We start from the raw sequence: 18,547 nt of genomic DNA, 5'->3' as shown, positions 1-18,547 counted from the left end.
ATTGAATAGTTAAGGCAATTAATGCAGTACAATGTGTTAAAGGTCAAGTAAAGGGACAATACTTTGTTGTAAATGTGAGTGTATAGTCATTTTTAAGAGAGAACAGTTTGTTCACTTAGTTTTATAGAAGGATGATGCCATAAATTTTTCTCATACTCACTTCCTGTCTCATTTTAAGGAACACTGTGCACCTGTCATTATACTTCCTAATCTTTTAAAACCTCCTTAAACAGTGTCTCCAGAGCTAACAAAATACCTTTTTCCTGTCTGCTTTATATGTAAATAACACATTCATGAAAGAGGTTTCCTTTGCTTGATTGGCTTGGTTTGGTTTCAGAAATTGCAGAGCAAGTCAATTGTAAAACTGCAGTTTCCATTAAATGGCAAGTGCTCAAGATGTTGTTTTCAAATAATGCTGATGACTGCAGAACCATCCCAGAAAATAAATTCCTTCACATGAAGCAAGTTCTGTTAAGACTAAGAAACCACTCTTGGTCTTATATTAAGTTGAATAAGTTGCTGATTTTGAACAAAAAGTTTCCCCAAACAAACAAGTCTATTTTCAGAATTCCTCTTTCAGTTAAGAATTGATTTCTCATGGTATTTGAAATTGAAGCTGTCTAGTATTGTGTAACTTAAGTGCTCTACATGTTTTTAACACAAAGACCAGTTTAACATTTTTGTAGGCATGTTTAAAAGCATTGCACTAATATCTGGAAACCTGTTCTTTAAAGATGTAGAGTAGACAGATACTAAAAACAAGACAAAGAATTTTAGAATCTAACAGAGAGGTTTTAAGGCCAAACTTAATCAAGCTTATCATAATTTTTCTTGCTTAAGGAGGGAATATTTTCAGGTTTTATGTGGGAAGTAGTCAAGAAAAAAAAAAGACAGTTAATCAGTTATTTATTTCTAATCTCATCACTGCAAATTTGTGGGTTTCTTTCAGGAAAGAAGCAAGATGCACAAAGGGAATTAGGGCACATAGTATCCATACTCAAGGAGTTAAATGCATGTACTTTGATCAGAATCAAATTCCTAATTTTGAAGTCCATTCATCCATGGAATATTTTTCTTTAGGGAACTAGTGGAAAAGGCTTTGGTGTTGGAAAAAGCACTGGAATGTGTGGGGAGAATTTTTGATTGATTGCAGTGGGAGTTCAGCATCTAGAGCACTTGCAGTACTGGATGGAGGTTAGAAAAATAAATCACATAGCCCAGACTGACGAAAAATAAAAGGTTCAGGTATAGTCACACAAAGACCAGTCATTGTAAGCTTAATGGAAGCAATAAGGAGACACTTGGCTGTTCAGTACAGGACTTTGCAGTCTTTGTTCACAAAGTTTTATTTTCAGCTGCTATGTGAAGAGAAATACACCAACATACCAGGGGTGGAAATTAATGTATCAGTGAAGGAATTCCTGTTTTGACTTAGGTATGCCAATCCCTTCCATCTTTACATAAAAACAAAATTATGAGAAAGCAGTTTTAGATGCTGTATAACTGAAATTATTCAAAATTTTAATGAATGGCTTGCTTGAGAATACAGAGCAGAAAGCAGCATTGGAGATATCAGAGTAACATTAAATGTCCAAAACTCAACACTTCCCTACCACAATAGATATTATGCTGCCATATTGTACGTGGCATTTTTCTGTTCTCATCAATGAAAAATATTGAGAAGTAATTTCTGATCTTATTTTTACTTGTGTATCTGGACTACTTCCAGAAAATCCCTAAGTAAAGTAGGAAAGTTGAAATCTTGGTTTGGAAAAAAGGCTCTAACCCTTTCCAGTCTCCTCACCCCTCCATTGAATGCACAAGAAAATAGCTGATATCCTTATTCAGGACATCTTTTCAGTTTGGTCTGGGCAGAACTCATTGTTATGTATTAACACAGAATATGTTATTGTCTGTGGAAGGTGAAAGAATGGCTGATTTTCTATGACGGGGTAGAAGAGATTAATTTTGTGTAATAGGAAAATTTGTTGTTAATTCATAATGTTAAAAATTTCGAAAGTTTTTGACTTGGATTGCTACATCTTGCAGATCAAATGAGACAATTATATTGCTAACAGTATCTATTTTAATATATTAACAAAGGGATCCAGAAAACACTGAAGTTCTGAAATATTAGCAGCCCAAATAATACTGAAATAGAGAAAACTCATAGAGAGGACAAGTAATAAAATGCTTCAAGTGTTTCAAAGGCTCTGTATGAAATCAGTTTTGAGTAGGTGTTTCCCAGTATATCTAGAATGCCTTCGTATTTTACTATAATAGTGAATTCCAGCGTAAAGTAATTTTTCATAGTTTTGTAATTTGTTAAACAACAGCAAAATGTAGTTACAACATCTACTGCAAGAGACCCATGTAATTAATACCAAATTTTCTTGAATAGCTAAAAAAGTATAAAAAAATAAAAACCAGACACAAAATTTGGCCTGAAAACAGACAAAGCTTGAAGAGTATAATTGATAAATCATACAATAACACCACTACCTTGTTCTTTCTGGAGGTCTTCATAGGACTTAAAAAAATTATGCTTATTCAGAATAGTGGTAGTAGCAGCCAGAAAAGACATTCCAACATTAAAGACTTGGAAGGAAAACTCTGCAACTGAGCTATCCTCTTACAAATAATAAAAGATTTTTAATTTATCATGGATCTACAGAAATGGATACTGCTTTGAGTATTGTGTGTGTGTTGGATGTGCTGGGTAAAGCACCAGGTGAAAATGCAGTATTTTCTACTTTCACTGCACAGAATATTCCTAACTGCACAGAATTTATTCCTAACAACTTCTTTAGTCTATTTCCAGTGTATATATGGAAGAAATGTGTGCATCTGTATGACTGAGATTTACCAATCACCTGTGCCTAGTTGTAACATTATTTAATCCATATCTGTGCAGCTTGGTGGGAACTCAAGTTCCTACAAACCACTTTCCCTCACTAAAAGGTTGTCATTTTTTGAACTACTTTTTAGAGAAGTGACATGTGTTTGCACAAGTGATACCTGAGAATGTATTTAGCCATGCAGTTCTTCAGTTTGTGCAGCCTGATGTTTAATCTAACTGCACCCATTGATTTAGTCCAGCTGAGGATGTGATCCTCACTGCAACAATGCAGCAGCAGAACAGCTAGGAGCCAGCAGCCAGGTCTTCTTGCTGGAGCAGACAAAAGGACAGCATTCTTGGTGACCATTGCTCTTGTAAACCTTAGCATGATTTGTGATGGAGTGTGATATGTAGATCCCACACTGAAAAGCATTATGTTACATGCAGCAACCTCACAAAGAAACCCTCACCTGTTCCCACCCTATCCCTTCCCTCACTTAATTTTCTTTTTACTTAAATATATGCTAGCTTATTATTGTACTCACCTGTATACTTACTAGTTAATGCATTCTTAACCAGCGTATCTAAACTGAACTGTCAATACCTTTCTTTGTCTCAAACTTCTGCTACTTTGTGGAAAAAAAAATCCAACTCAGGCCAAAACTAGCAAGTCAATTCTGTTATTTTTATAAGATTATCACAGGAATGCCAATGAAAATATTCTTAAGTTACAATGGGTGTAACACAGGATTTTCACATTACCCCCTCCCTCTGGGGGAAATCCATAACTTTGTCGACACTGTGAACTCCACTCATATGGGTCAGGGCTGATTTACCCAGTCAGTGTGTTTGTTTCCACTTCCATTTTCATTGGCACAAAACCAAACAACTAAGGGGAAACAGGCAGTGCAGGGCCCCCACCCTGGCTCTGGACATATTTTCTTCTATTGTAGCTGGTTCTCTCAATTTCCCAGATCAATCAAAACCTGCTGGAGTCACTGCTGTGATAAAGTCAGTTACTGTCAGGGAGTAGGATATCTGTGCTAGATCAAGAGGGGTCAGAGCTTTTTTAGTGGCAATGATAACCCTACAGAAATAAATTCCTACTGAATTCCAGCATAAAATGGGGCCTGGGGGCAATACAAAATATCTTCAAACACACTGAATCTCTCGTGGTCTCTGTATTGTGCTACACCCCAGAGCATCAGCTCTTACATTTCCAGGATGATCATAAAGTTTTGGAGATCCAGCACATGACAAATACTGATAATGTCAGTACTTGATTGACTCCCTCGAGAGCTGGATAGGATGCTAGTCTTGAGAAGTCAAGATGTAAGTTCCCTCAAGTATTCTGTCCAAAGTGTCAACAGCCTGTGTATGAATGGAGCACCTTAAACCTGTGCAAAGTTCCAGTCCATCTATGTGCCTAATGAAAAGATTAGGAATCAATATTTGTTTATGAACTAAAAAATTTCATAATCTCTCTTGGTGTAGCACCATGTTACACAGTTGTGTCAAGAGGAAGTGCAAATCAGCTTATGTTGTCCTGGTTTTAGTGAAAAACCTGCTTCTTGATTTAGTAGTAGCTGGTTACTGCCTATGTTCATGGTAAATGCTTCCTGAGTCAGTAATTTACTATTCTCATGTCTGCTTTTCTAATCTTAATCTGATTTGAGAATGAAGCTTTGCTCTTCCTGATTTTTTTTGGTGCATTATTAGTGTTTCTGACCTCAAGTGTATCCTGAAAGATAATTTTGATTATCATATTAGAAACAGGATGTAATACCACCTGTTTCTCCCCGATTTCTGTGTAGTGTTTGAACATCAAAACTAATGAGAACTGCTCAGTAGGCTCCTGTGGAAGATACCCAAGACAGAGCCTTGTGTGGCTTGCTATGTTTTCCTGCATGTGCAGTGGCCACCAAAAATGGGATATGCCCAGGGCTGCTCTCTGCCTCTGAGGCCAGCTCAAGCTGTGATTCAAGTGCACACAGTTATAAAACCAGGGTAGCTGTATCCAGGCTGCATGCTGGGAGTGGCCTCTGACCTGTGCTGGCTGCTCAGCCATACCCCGGAAGGGTTTGGAGACCTGTCTGGGCTGGCCTTGAGCTGCAGCCATATGGGCAGGAGGCTGGGCTTGTGTCCACGACCCAGATGGAGCTATTAATTCTGTTCTGGACAGTTGGTTAAGATTAATTTTAAAGATAAGCCATGAGGTTTACAATTTCTTACAGTTGCATCTCATCAATTATTTTATATCTGGAGAGATTCAGAGATCTTATTAGATACTCAGGAAAATGTCTGTGTACATTCTGAGTTTTATGTTCCCTGCTTTGATAGTTTTCAGGTCAGAGTTCCACAGGCTGGCATTGTTACATAATAGAAAATATTGTCTTTTATCAGTTTTCAATTTGCCACATGTAATTTCGTTAATTAAGTGCTTTGTTCTTGTCTTACAAAAGAGAGAAAATAATCAGTTCTAATTCCATGTGATGACAAATTTAATTTGTTAATAAACTGATAAGCAATACGGGCTAGAGCAACAGGAAGCAGGAATAATAAGTGACTTCATAGACAATAATTACACTTTCATATAAGTCTCTATACTAGCCTGTAAGGACTTTTTTTCCCTAACATTTCATTATTCCTAGGTGTGCCAACCGGTTCATCCATTTAAAGCATGTGTTGCAGACATAATGCCTCAGCAAACGATGATGCAAGGCAAGCTGATAGGACTGGCCCAGGCATAGTACACTCTTTGTCTCCTGCCTTCAGTGGCCAAAACCCAATTGTTGAATTATTTTGTGAGAGCACAGTCTTGTCTTTCATTGAATTATAGAAGACTCTGCCAGGGTTATGTGCTATTTCTAGTCAGGAATATGGAGGCTTTAAATTCTTGCTGGGTACAAGAAGTACTATGAAGATGAGGCAATGGGAATGATGCAGAATGAGAGTCTGGACTGAGTTTTTAATAGTGCTTAAAATAGTGATTCCTTACAAATCAACCAAAAGAGTCTCACTGGCAAATAAGAATAACACAGATACAAAAGATTCTTGCTAACTACAACGTTATTGTATTTGTGTTCTCCAAAATACATCTGATTATGTGTTGCAGAATAATAATGTAAAATTTCACTCGTATAAAGCTTATAAATTTTTATTTTATAAAATATGCTGGTTATATTACTGACGAGTTTATACAGGTGATTTCACAGAAAAATGTTTATCCCATTGAGAATTCTTTGTATTCTGCAGCTATTAATAATTAAAACAAAATATTTTAGGAACGCTTTAGAAAATTATTTAAATTTTACTGAGTTCCATTTTTTGATGACCCACACTACACTGCCTGGGATTTTCATGACCTGCAGTTAGACTGTTCAGTGTTTGGAGAAATTAAAAAAAATCCGAAGATGAATTGAAATATATTTCTCTGCACACAAAATGTCCAGCATCAAAGCCTGCTATTGATGCCTCTGTAGAGCTGAAAGTTAATGTAACATCCTCCTAACAAAGGGTGCTGGGGTGGGTTTGAACCCTACCCAGAGGAATAATGCTTATATTTTTAAGTGGGGAGGCCAGGGAATAAAAGGACATTTTTTTAGAAAGTTCATGGCTGACTTAGAATTAAACCTTGCCTTTGCTGGTCTTATAAAGTAATTTGGTGAGGAAATTCTGAGTCCGGAAGGAACTATTTCATTGCAGTTTGGTGCAAAAAATCAACCTCCTTCTCCCCCCAAATTCAATCAGCATTACTTAATTACATGGTAACCACATTTCCATATGCATCCATATGTGTTTGAGAGCGGATCTCTCTCCCTGACTGGGTATTTGCCAATGTTGGTCCAGTTATTACTCCTGTCATTGGAAGGAAAATAAAGTGGTGAGAGGTAGAGAGGATGGCACAGCCTTCCACACTGCTGGGGTCTGTGCTGTGCCTCCCCTGTGGCTTTCAGACAGCAGCAATTATAGAGTCATGCTTTCCCTTTCAGCCTTGAGGGGGCTGCAGGGCTGCAAAGCTTAAAATGCAGGATTCAAAGACACCATTGTGCAGGAAAGGACTTATAAAGAGTTGCTGAATTTGAAGTCCATGCTTAAATTCAAAGCATATCTATGAGTCTATTGGATTTGCTCAAGACTTCTGGGAATTTAGAGCTATGCACTTTGTAGAAATACTAAAGTAGGTATTGTTCCATATAATGATTACAAATTTGGGGGTGTCTGCATTTATACACAATCACACTCATATTTCCAAGCAGTAGACCCTTCACGTTGTTTGTGAAGGGACTAACCTTTACACAAATCAGAATGAGTCTTACTTCCTTTCTATTTATTGCAGAGATAATATTTATTTTCTTTTAAAATCTGAATGTTTAAATAGAATTAGGATTGTCTGTTTAATTTGGTAATTACAGTACCTGCAAACATTAAAATAGGTGTGGTACACAGTAATTTTTATCAGCATAGTGTAGCAGAATAAAGATCTTTTTGAGAGATCATGCAGCTTCTACAATTTGGAAGGTAAATAAAGAAGCAAAAATAAAGCTGCCACATCTCCTCAACTGAACTTTCCCAGACTGAGCTCAATCAAAGTGTGGCTAGCACATAAAGCAGAGTGCATGGTTTGGTCTGCAGAGGCTCCAGAAGAGTGCTAGTCTTTCTGTTTTGCATAAACAAATTGAAGAGATTTTATCGCATTACCAGTTTAAATGTGAGTAACCAGATCAGAGTATTACTTTATTCAGTTCAGAGTGAATGATGGGACATTTCAATTAATATGCTCACAGTTTGCATATGGACATTTTTCTAGATACACAGATTGCCTTTATGTTCAAATTTATTTTTAAGGTGCAGATAAGCTACTGTCCAAGCCTGTGCCATAGGATAGCTGTTTTTGGTTTGGTGTTTGTCTCTTGCTGGAATAACATGGGTTTGTTTGTTCTGTAGCCATTCCAGCCCACCCACATCTTGGTGGTTTGGCCCTTCCTTGTGCTTGTCTGCAGGTGTGCCCATTGCTGACCTCATTCACCCATCTATTTACAGTCATAAATACATCTAACCTAATGTTTGGCCATATTTGTGTTGTGATATCCTTGAAATAGAAAAACCCCTGAACAATTAATTGCTTCTTACAAAGCAAAACTTTTTTCCACCTACTGTTCATCAAACTAAGTGTCTTTTTCTTGCTGTGACACAAAATGATAGTAAAGTTTCTCTTTTATTTTGGGCATGGCCTCACACTTGCAAGTGCCTCTGCTGTCACCTTCCTGTGCTTTTTTAGTTCAAATGACCATCTGCATTAATACTGCCTTTTAGAATATATGTACAGTGCTTAAAAGTTCTCAGATGTCAACATGAAAGCAAATTATAATTAATTCTGTACTGCTTTTTTATGTCTAAAGTGCTAGACACTCTAGCTAAGATTTTCTGTGATTTAGAATTGGCCTAATTCTATCAGGCAGGGGAGATTTTGTTCTTCACTTGAATATGACTAGAGTTAACATAAAATATTCAGGGTTTTTTCTTTTAGAAAATTCAATTCCAGAGCTACATAGATTTATTTCAGGATATTTTCATATAAGAATTGTATCACCCACAGAGAGAAGTAGATTTAATTTTTATGCCATAATGAAATACAGCAGCATTCTGTTTTACAAGGGAACTTTTAAATGTATTTTAAAAAAATTATTGGTAGTGTTAATACAACCCACCCCAGTTGTCACTGGTTTTCTGTGCTGCTGCCTAGCATTGGAGTCATTTACACTACTGTCAGGTAGGAGATGCTTCAGCTGTGTGCTTCAGCTCTGAAAAGAAAGTTCCAGTGCAAAGCATAATTTAGTGTGGATAATGCACAAACTGCAAGTACAGGCATTTTTCCCCCATAGTGACCTTGTTTTCATTTGATCCTAGTCTTCACAAAATTTAGGTCTTTAAGGCTGAAATACACAGTGTTGCAAACTGGGTTGATTTTGTGTTTCACCAAGGTTGGGTACACTTGCAGAAATGAAAGCAAGTGGAGAGGTAGAAGTCAAAACTCACGCCTGAGAAAGAAGTACTGGGTATTATAGGACAAAAGACAGGTTTTAGGGGTAAACAATGACAATGAAGAGAAGTGGAGAAGTGGTGATAAACTAGAGGAAAATATTAATATTAGCACAGATTTCGGAGGCAAATGCTGGAATGTGTTAGTCATTCAAGAAAAAAAAATTAAAAAGAGAAGTACCAATGTATGGTATAAGATATATAAAGAATGTTTCCTTCCCAAATCTCCAGTTAGGCATTGTAGCTCTGTGTCTGGCTGCAACTTCAGCTTCCCACAAATGACTCATGAAAATTGCTTTTGAAATTGTGTATTTCAGTACTTACAGCTTCTTGATGAGTTCATATAGTGGAATTCAGTGCTGGGACGCCAGAGAGGCAAAATCAGTGGACAAAACAAGCTGAACAATTAATTTTGTTTCATAGGTGATGAGATTTGCATGTACACATGACTGTTTGTATGGTGCAATCATTAATGGGTCAGATATGTTTCCCTTAGCCCCATAGTTTTAGAGCAGTCTTTAGATAACTCAGCATGGTTTAGGAATGACCAGGGTAGGTTATTTTCTGCCTCACATAAGTTAAAAGGTGTATATATGTGTATATATATATTATTTTTTTCTTATATATATATATATATATATATATATATATATATATATATATATATATATATATATATGAAATAGGAAACTCCTAGAAGAGAGTGAATGATTTCATGGTTTGGAAAACTGGCAACTGTGAGAATGGGATTCTATCCCTACTTTTACTGATAAGTTTTTATTAAAAGTGGTCAAATTGCTTTGACCAGAATTTTCCGTTGGGCACTTAATCCTCATTTTTGGATTTTCTACAGTGGGCTAGATTGTCAAAGTGGTCTCCCAGCTACATTTAAAAGTCATTAGTAGTGTGTTTTCTGCATATAAAACTCTACAAATACAAAATAGTTAAGGAAAATCAGTAGTTCTATTTCATTGATGAGGAACCCAAAATCTATGGAAAGTTTTTCAGTTTTTCCCCATTATCTCCATGTCATGATAGGAAAAACCATTTCCCCTACCGCCTATTCTGCTTCTGAAGTAAATTAACACTTTTGAATCACTTAGATAACTTTGGTGAAAGCTCTAGCTCCAGAGGAATGTATTAATTTCCCTTTTCAGTTTATTGTCAGAGTATGATGCAGGAAAAAAATTAATTATTAAATAAAAACCATTCTCCAGTGTATTCTCATGATGGAAAGAAATAAATTGCCCAATGAAGCTTTCAATTGAGGAGAAATTGAAATTAAGTTCTTGATTTCACTATCTGAAAAGGGTGTTTGTTTGGTTTGGGAAAGAATAGAGGGGGAGAAAGAGAAAGGCCTTTATTGTATAAAGTATATTTAGACAGTGAATTTCCTTTGGTCTGTGGTGGTAAAAATTACTTGATAGGCAGATTCTGGATATGTGGGGCTCCTAACCAGGAATATCATAGCTAAATTTGTTCCCATTAAAATCAATAAAATATCTTGGATTGCTTCTAGAAATGTTTGTGGTGTGTATTGCAACAAGTATTCATTCTCCACAGTTCAGAACTACTCTGGGCCAATGGGATTGCAAAATATCTGTCAGCTTTGGCTGACAGCCTAACGTTGCCACAGCAATTTTTCTCTTTAATGAGTAAAATAGGTGATGTTTATAGAAAAATAACTGTCTCATGAGAAGCTGTGCAAAACGTTCCATTTAAAACCATGCTGTTTATATATAGTTTTGTTGTTTGTTTTCTTTTCTTTTTACTTAGTACTGTGGACATTTGCATGAAAACAGGATACTTCTCCTTCAAATTGCAGTCATGGACAGAATAGCTACTATACCAAAATGGAGCCAACCCACTTAAAAAAACCCCAACTATTTTGCTTACCAAATCTGTTTCTTCTGTGTATGCAAAGTTTCGAGCACTTATTTTCCTACCTAAATTTAGGGGCTGGTTTTTTTGCATTAGTTCTGTAAAACCAACAAAACAATATGGATGTAATAAAATGAGAATACATTTCTGCCAAGATTAAATTATTAAAGCAATCATAAATAATATTTATGTTTTAATATTTACAGTGGAATCAGGAGTAAAAGTATTTATGTTATATGTACTGGCTTTTTCTTTTTCCACAGCCTAGAAACAATGATAAATACTCAAGAAAGAGAAATAAATGGAAAAGCATGAGTCCTGGTTTTGGTTGCTGACGTTCAATAGAATTAATAAACACAAAGAACATTAGAATTCTCTCTGATAGACAAATTTGACTTTTCCAGTCTCAGGTTGAGTGTAATATTGAACCAATTAGGGACATACACTTTTTCTGACAAGTAGCGTATTTTCTCTGTTTTGGCAGTGTCATGTAATGCCCTCAAGATTACTTTAGGTGTCCCAGGATGGATCAGTGTACATTAACACCCACGTTTCTGTATGTATTTACCTCATTTAACACCTTAGTCCCTAGCTTCAGGTCAATCTGAAAGTGCCTAAGGAAAGTTCTCAACTGCATAGAGAGCTCTGTGTCATTTGTTTCTCTGGAAGGCATGAGGAGAGTGAGTGAGGTGTGCTGCCAAATCCTCAGCCCGTTAGCCCTCATCCCAGCAATCAGGATCCTGGATCACAGAGCCTTCCAGCTCCAGCCAGAGCTGTCTTGCAGGTGCTCTGCCCTGTCGAGGCTGGCTCACCCTGGGCTGGGAGGCTGCCTGCAGTGGCTTGTGGCACAGAGCATACTTTTCCTGCTCTTCCTCCTCCTCTCAGTCTAAAATGTTTCTCTGAAAACTGGCACCTATCTGTGCAAAGTCCGCTGGATGAAGCTGTCATCTGTTTGTACAACAGGATTTATAGTCACTGTACTAATAAGTAAATATTCCCTCTCTGGTTAATAAATGGGCCACCAGAGTTGCAGTGCATCATCCTCTGACTGTAAAGATTTGCATGGAAATTAAAAATGTGCAGGCTTTTGTTTGTCCTACACAGATCAAGTTTTTGAATTCCAAGAACACCACTTCTTCCCAAAGCTACCTGCAAATCTTTCATAAAATCTTTTATTCTCATTGGAACAAATAAGCATCCCACTGAGCTTTCCTAGTGTAACCAGCCTGCATTTGGCTTTGAGAGCCCAAACAGTGTCTTTACCTCATTGGGGCCATATAAATTTGTGCTTTGCAAATAAAAATTGCAAAAAGTATGTAAAATATATCTGTCAGTTCTAACTGCAGATGTAAATTGCATTTTTGTCATGCAACTTCTCAGGTTCAGGGTCCATTTGCTTAGGCCAAACACCATTTAAATGTGACTGAAAAATATCGCAACCTTGTCTGGAAAGAAACATCAAGGGCTCTTTGGAGAAATTAGTTGCATTTATTCCTATTTCATAACCGTTCTGTATGTAATTTATACTTGACAACTTTTAAAGTTGTTTTTTAGTTTGGACAAGTAATAATGCATAGTTTTTCATCCTTGTAGGACTTGACATGGGATTTGTGGCTTGATGAAATGTTTGCAAAGTAATTCAGCATAAATGGGCCAGTTAGTGTCTTTGGTTATCTCTTGGTGATATTCAGTTCCCACCTATTTTATTCAGTGCTGCTTTGGCAAACTGTTACAGATTTTAGCAGCAGGCAGTTTATGGTAACTATATAATATAATACACTAAGTAAATATATGATAAATGTGAAAATGTTAACCAAACAAGAAATGCAACCCTGGGGACTTACTGGGCTTGAAATTCTCATGAGTAAACACAGCAGGTGAGCAAAGGGGTATGACAAATTGGGTAAGAATTTCTTAAAGCCTGACTGCCACAAATATGTCAATGGAGCTGAGTCAGCATGGGAAGAACACAGTAATTTACTGTTGATTCAAAAGCCAGTAGCACACTGCTACCCTTCTGGGGATGTGGAATGTATCAGCTGGAAATGCAGATGACTAACCTTCAGGGACTGCTGCTTCTGCTGCTCTTCAACCCAACTCTTGTGCTGCTCCTTTCCAGGGAGACGTCTCTGGAAACAATAGCATGTCATAGAGCTGATGGGATTACCTACAGTCAGCATCAGACTAGCAGCCAAAAAATGTGACTGATGCCAGTCATCTTTCTATAAATTGCAGTTTCAGATTTTTCCTTTTTGAATTGAAAAATGTTGCTTTCACTTTGCCTTTTTCAGGCTAATATACATGGTAAATGTATATATCATGTGCACAAATTATTGTTTAGCAATACCATTTATATTTTTTTTGTTATAGGATTTCTTACATAAAGTGTGCTTTTGCTATACTATTCCTCTAACATTGTCCCCACTAGAAACGAGGCTTTTTTCTGTCTTTCTTCCTCCCATCTCTATTTTTCTGTGTAGAAATACATTTAGTTACTGTGTTGATGATTATTTTACTCTTAAGTTACGTCTCTGCCTGACCTGCACCTTTTTTCTGTTTGCATCGACAGCTCATGGATGCTATGACTGTAGGACTGTGCTAACTGACCCCTCTGGAGTTTTCACCTCTCCATGCTTCCCCAGTGACTATCCCAACAGCCAGGCGTGCAGGTGGATCATCCGAGCGCCTCATGGGTTTATCATACAGCTAACATTTATTGATTTCGACATTGAAGAAGCTCCGGGCTGCATTTATGACTCACTGACATTAGACAATGGAGAAAGCCCAATGAACCTCTGTGGCATCACTGCCAAAGGATTATCCTATAATTCGACCGGAAATGAAATGATTGTGTCATTTAAAAGCGACTTTAGTATCCAAAAGAAAGGTTTTAATGCCAGCTATGTACGAAGTAAGTAAGTCCAAAGCATGTCATACCATTATAGATGTTGTAAAAAAATGTCCTATAAGAATTAGAATAACCCTTCCCAAAGGAATCAAGTCCTCCATAAGAAGTGAATCGATGGGTGAGGCTGCTCTTTACAGGTTTATCTTGTATCTTTAATAACCGAATTTATTTTTTATTGGATCAAAGTATTTTATTCCACAACATGACAAGAAGTGTGTTAGAAAAACTTTTCACATGCAAAGATATTAGGCCTAACAGTTCTCTCCCTGGCAGTTTATGCTGGAGGATTTGGAAGCAGGATGCGTATTTTTCAGATCAGCACACCTGCAGAGGGACATAGAAACCTTAAGGAGAGCATGACAGGGAGCTTAGTGAAGCCAGAAAGATCAGCCTGGACCCCTGGCCCAGTGTAACTCCCAGCAGTGGGGAGAAGTTTGTGCAGAAAGCAGAACTTCTCAGAGTTCATCCAGCCTCTGGAACAAACTCGCAGGGATGAACTGATGTTGCAAAATGGCTACCTGCCATTCCAGTTCCTTGACCTTTTTTTCCTTCCTTAAATATGTAACAATGGTTTTAAAGGTTTTTAAAAGACACTCATGGTTTTTTTTCCCTAGAAGATTAGTGTACAAATAATTTCTAATTGGTGTTTGGCTTTTTGTTTAGAGCATTAATTAGAATTAAATAGACAGTAAAGGGCAGTGGGGTAATAAAGAATATTAGGACAGTCACTGACAGACCCAATATGTGGCTCACTGTTCATTCCACTTCAAGATTGTAGTTTCCAGTTGCATGTTTTCAGTAGACTTTCTTTCTGTAATGGTTTCACACCTTAAACTGAGCACTAGTATTGCATTTAGCCTTTATATTATTGTAGCAGGTATGTTCTGCAGGTTGGCTGGCTGTAAAAACACAGAGCAGGGAAGTTTGGCAGTTCACTCTTCAGTCACAAGTACATCTTCCTCATGATTATTTTAAAATATTTCTTACACATTTCATATATTTTTAAATAATTAAGACAGTAAATCCCAGGAACCACAAAAATAGGCATGAGTATGTCATCAAGATCTCTGTGCAGTCCTGAAAAGAAAAAAGGTGACATCACAGAGGAGCTAAAAATACTTCTCTCTACTGGGGTTCTTTCATGCTGGCAAAATAATGTAGTAATAACTATAGGAACACCTGTTTGCTTATGAAAGTCAAATCAAATTTTCTGAAAAGCTTCTCTATTTGAAATTAACAAATATCTTGCTGTATTGTAATTTGTAAAATGAAGTGGATTATAAAAAATTCATATGCATTCAGATTATGCAAAATTATTCTTTAATATTTTAATGATTAAGTATTACTGTTAAGAGATGAGTTTCTTTTGGAATTAAAAGATGCAATGTTGACCTCAGCTGTGTTCAATAAAGAGAGAAAAGTCCACAAACATAGGCAGAGAACCCTTAGTATATATATGCCTATAGTAATGTATGTCATAATTATAATGTTACGGAAGCAAGAGTATTACCTCCATGACAAACTGAATAGTACCTTATGCTCATGGATAGCACCATCAAAATTAAATAGTCTTGGAAGATAGCCTTTTGTTTTGAAAAATAAGTCTGTTCTCCAGTGTGAGGAAAAGTATTGAAGACCTTCACCAGTGACTTATATTTTAATGTTTCACATGTGTATTAGTTCAGAAGCTCTGTGTTAAGGCTTGCTGTTAAGCACCTGGATTGAGTATGACTTCATTTCATTACTCCAAATATGTAACTTTCACCTGACATCTTGATTTTGACTGTGGATGCTGGGAGAGGTGTCTGCATTCTTCTAGGGCAAATTATAACTATATGCAGCTTATTGCTCACAGTTGTACAGTCATGCTAATTTGATAACACAGTTGCAGACAAAGATCATAGTAAAATGAAAATGGATACAGAAAAAGGTCTTGGAAAAGGGATCATAATGTACTGCATTCCTTTCAAATTAGAAATGCATGTGAAAAATAGGATTATCAGTGTGCATGCACACTGAAATGACAATACATCCACATGGCAGATGTCAGTACTATGCTCTGCTATGCTTGCAAAGACTTCCCAAAGTCATCAAAAAGACTGCACACCATGTCAGATCATGTGAAAAATTGCACACCCCCTCACTTCACATGAAGTTTCAAAGCTTGTACTTCAAGCTGACACTGTCTTTAACTACTAAAAGTGTGTTATGGGAGCAAAAGCAAATGCATTTGTTCCACTTTGAATTTCACAAAGTAATGCAAAGTTGGAAACTTTGGCCATTTAAGACACACAATGTTCTATCTAGAAATGTAGTTGATAAAGACCTTAGTGATACATACATCCTAATATGTATAAATGACAAAACAAGACAAGACAAAATACATGTGGGGAAGGACAGACATAAAAGAGTGAGTCGTGGGAGGGAATTAGTTTAGGAATAGAACAGCTTTTGTGTGACTGTTCAGTTTTATCTAAGTTTCAAACTGAGTTTTGCAGAGTCCTGTTGTCCATATCAAATTGTCCACCCACACAAATGTTTGTTTTCTGCTTGCCACCTCCTGCAACACACAATAGCAGATGGATGAGCCATATCCTCAGCTGCAGTAAGCCAATCCAGTTTTGCCAGTCGTAGGGGAATTATTAGCTGAAGAGCTATCATGGTCAATGGTTTCCTAGTAACACTTAACTGTGTAAGTTACTTCACCAGTAAGTAGAAGTCAGTGACTGAAAGGGAAGGAAGGAGAGCCAACAGAACTGTGTTAGTACAGAAATGCTTGAGGCAATTTTGCATACAGTTAAGCAGGACTGCAGTAGCCCAGATTAAAAGCACAATTCACTGAGGTAGCAACAAAACACTCCCAAACATACTTGGTATGTGGACACTTGCAGACCTCATTGAAGTTTGATGCATTTCTTCCTGCATCAGTGATAAGGCAGATGAAAGCAGGGGAGCCAGAAACAGCAGAAGACAACTCTTAAGTACCAAACCATACTGAAAACCCATCAGCTGGCAGGAGACCTGTGTTTCCTGCAAGGGATTGTAAAACCTAAACCAAAGGACTCCTGGCTTGCTTATGCATGAAGGAGTTTATGAGATGTGGGACAGTGAAATGCAAGTAAGGTAAATGTACATTCTTCATGAGAAAATGTGTCAAAAACCCCATGCCCATTGTAATCCAGTTATCACAGAACAGTATGAGTTGGAAGGGACCCAGAAAAGTCATCAAGTCCAGCTCTGGAATACCTGGCCCTTACAGGGACCAACCCACAACTCTGGCATTATTAGCTGCATCCTCTAGCCGAGTTAATCTCAAGAATAACCAGTTTCTCTGATACAAACATTTAAATTCATGAGTGTGATAAGTGACTGTGCAACAATAACCAGGAAAGAGATCTGCACTTAATATTGATGTCAGGATTCAGTCCTCTCCATGTGGACAAATTACTTGTCAGTTTTGTCTTTTCAGAATGTGGGGAAGCTGTCAGTGGTTAAATCTGTACAATGAATACAGCAAAGCAGAGTAGATTTCTTCAGTACGGGAGCAAAGTTGTTATTTATCTTTCTGTACTGTTTAAATGTGACCAAGTGGTCCATAACCTTTCTGACCACCTGGTCTGGATAGTGGTCATATGAATAAGCTTTCTTCTTTTTCGAGAGTTGAATCCTTATGCTCCTTCTGGAACAGTTTCCATGTTACGTAAAGGAGCTTAGAGTATAATTAACCCGCTAAAAAATGCCCCTGTTTTCAATGGAGAGTTGAACACATTTTCTATCTATAAAATTGTTACAGCATGCTTTTTCCCTTGGGAAGAAAAATAAATCTATGAAGTAAATCCAGTAACTATAAAAGCCCAGTATTTTTCCCACTCCCCTCACATTATGCAGTTACTGGGTTGGCAGATAATAAGTAACGCTTTATGTTATTTTACTATGTAATATACTGGTCAAATTATGTTCTTGTGTATACCCAAATATGGTAGTTTGGAACTCAGAGTCTTTGCAAGCAGCTGGCAAGGGGAGCTTGCAGTGCCATAGATAAGACAGAATCATTATACACAATTTATCTGCGTCTTTTCCTAGGTATGGCATGACAGCCACCCTTCCCTCATGTCTTACACTCTCACATTAGAAAGGGTTTTATTTCATTCTGAGTAGAGAATAGGTGTAATTAGTGTAAGTGTTGTGACATCACTTGAAAAATCCCAGAGGAGGCTGGGTATTAACTATTGTGGCAGTTACTCTTCGGGTTCTGCAATACCCAGTTTCAGTTCCAGTGTATACACTGTGAAAATGTGTAAGAGGTAGCAGACATTTGCAGGAGATATGGGTCTGAGGCAGAACTGAGGAGCCAGAAGTAAAACTGAGGGCTGTTGCAATCTGCACCAGTCACCTTTGCACATCTGGTAGCCAGAAATCTTTCTGTGGAGAGATTTGCTGAAAGAACTGTGCTGTCATAAATGTGTCAATAATATGTGAGCATATTAACATTTTATTTTGAAAAATAATGTTTCCAAATTACAGTGAACAGAATTTTCATTCATGTACTCATGGAGAAAAAGTGTGTGTTGTGAAAATTTCTCATTTGGTGGCTGCCATTTTGCCCATATAAATGAGAATACTTAACAACAAATAGAGCAATTCTGCCTAAATACCCTTACAGCAATATATAAATTGCTGTAGGACTAGAAATGTCTAGATATTTGTGCAAAGTCCAAAACTGCTGACCCAACTGTTAGCAAAGAGGGAACAGCTTGGATAGAAATATTCATGAGCACACAATTGCAGTATTCGACCAGAAAGCTGATGGGGACAAAATGAGAAGATGCTTAATGCTGTGCAGAAATACCCATTAGCTGATTTCAGCAACAAAAGTC

The 18,547-nt window shown here is 37.2% G+C and overlaps 1 protein-coding gene across 7 annotated transcripts in view; it reads left to right on the top strand.

Annotated features, from left to right (window-relative positions):
- ADGRG6 (adhesion G protein-coupled receptor G6) overlaps nucleotides 1-18,547 on the top strand; it is a 109,070-nt gene that overhangs the window by 28,503 nt on the left and 62,020 nt on the right. For all 7 annotated transcript variants that reach the window (XM_079331164.1, XM_079331167.1, XM_079331163.1 and 4 more), the window contains exon 3: nucleotides 13,332-13,673. In XM_079331164.1, coding sequence (XP_079187290.1) covers nucleotides 13,332-13,673 — 342 coding nt within the window. The remainder of the gene's footprint in view (nucleotides 1-13,331; nucleotides 13,674-18,547) is intronic.

This window comes from Erithacus rubecula (genome assembly GCF_903797595.1).
Source record: "Erithacus rubecula genome assembly, chromosome: 2".
NCBI classification, from domain to species: domain Eukaryota; kingdom Metazoa; phylum Chordata; class Aves; order Passeriformes; family Muscicapidae; genus Erithacus; species Erithacus rubecula.
The sequence above is the reverse complement of the archived record's forward strand: the minus strand, read 5'-3'. Positions and strand labels throughout refer to the sequence as shown.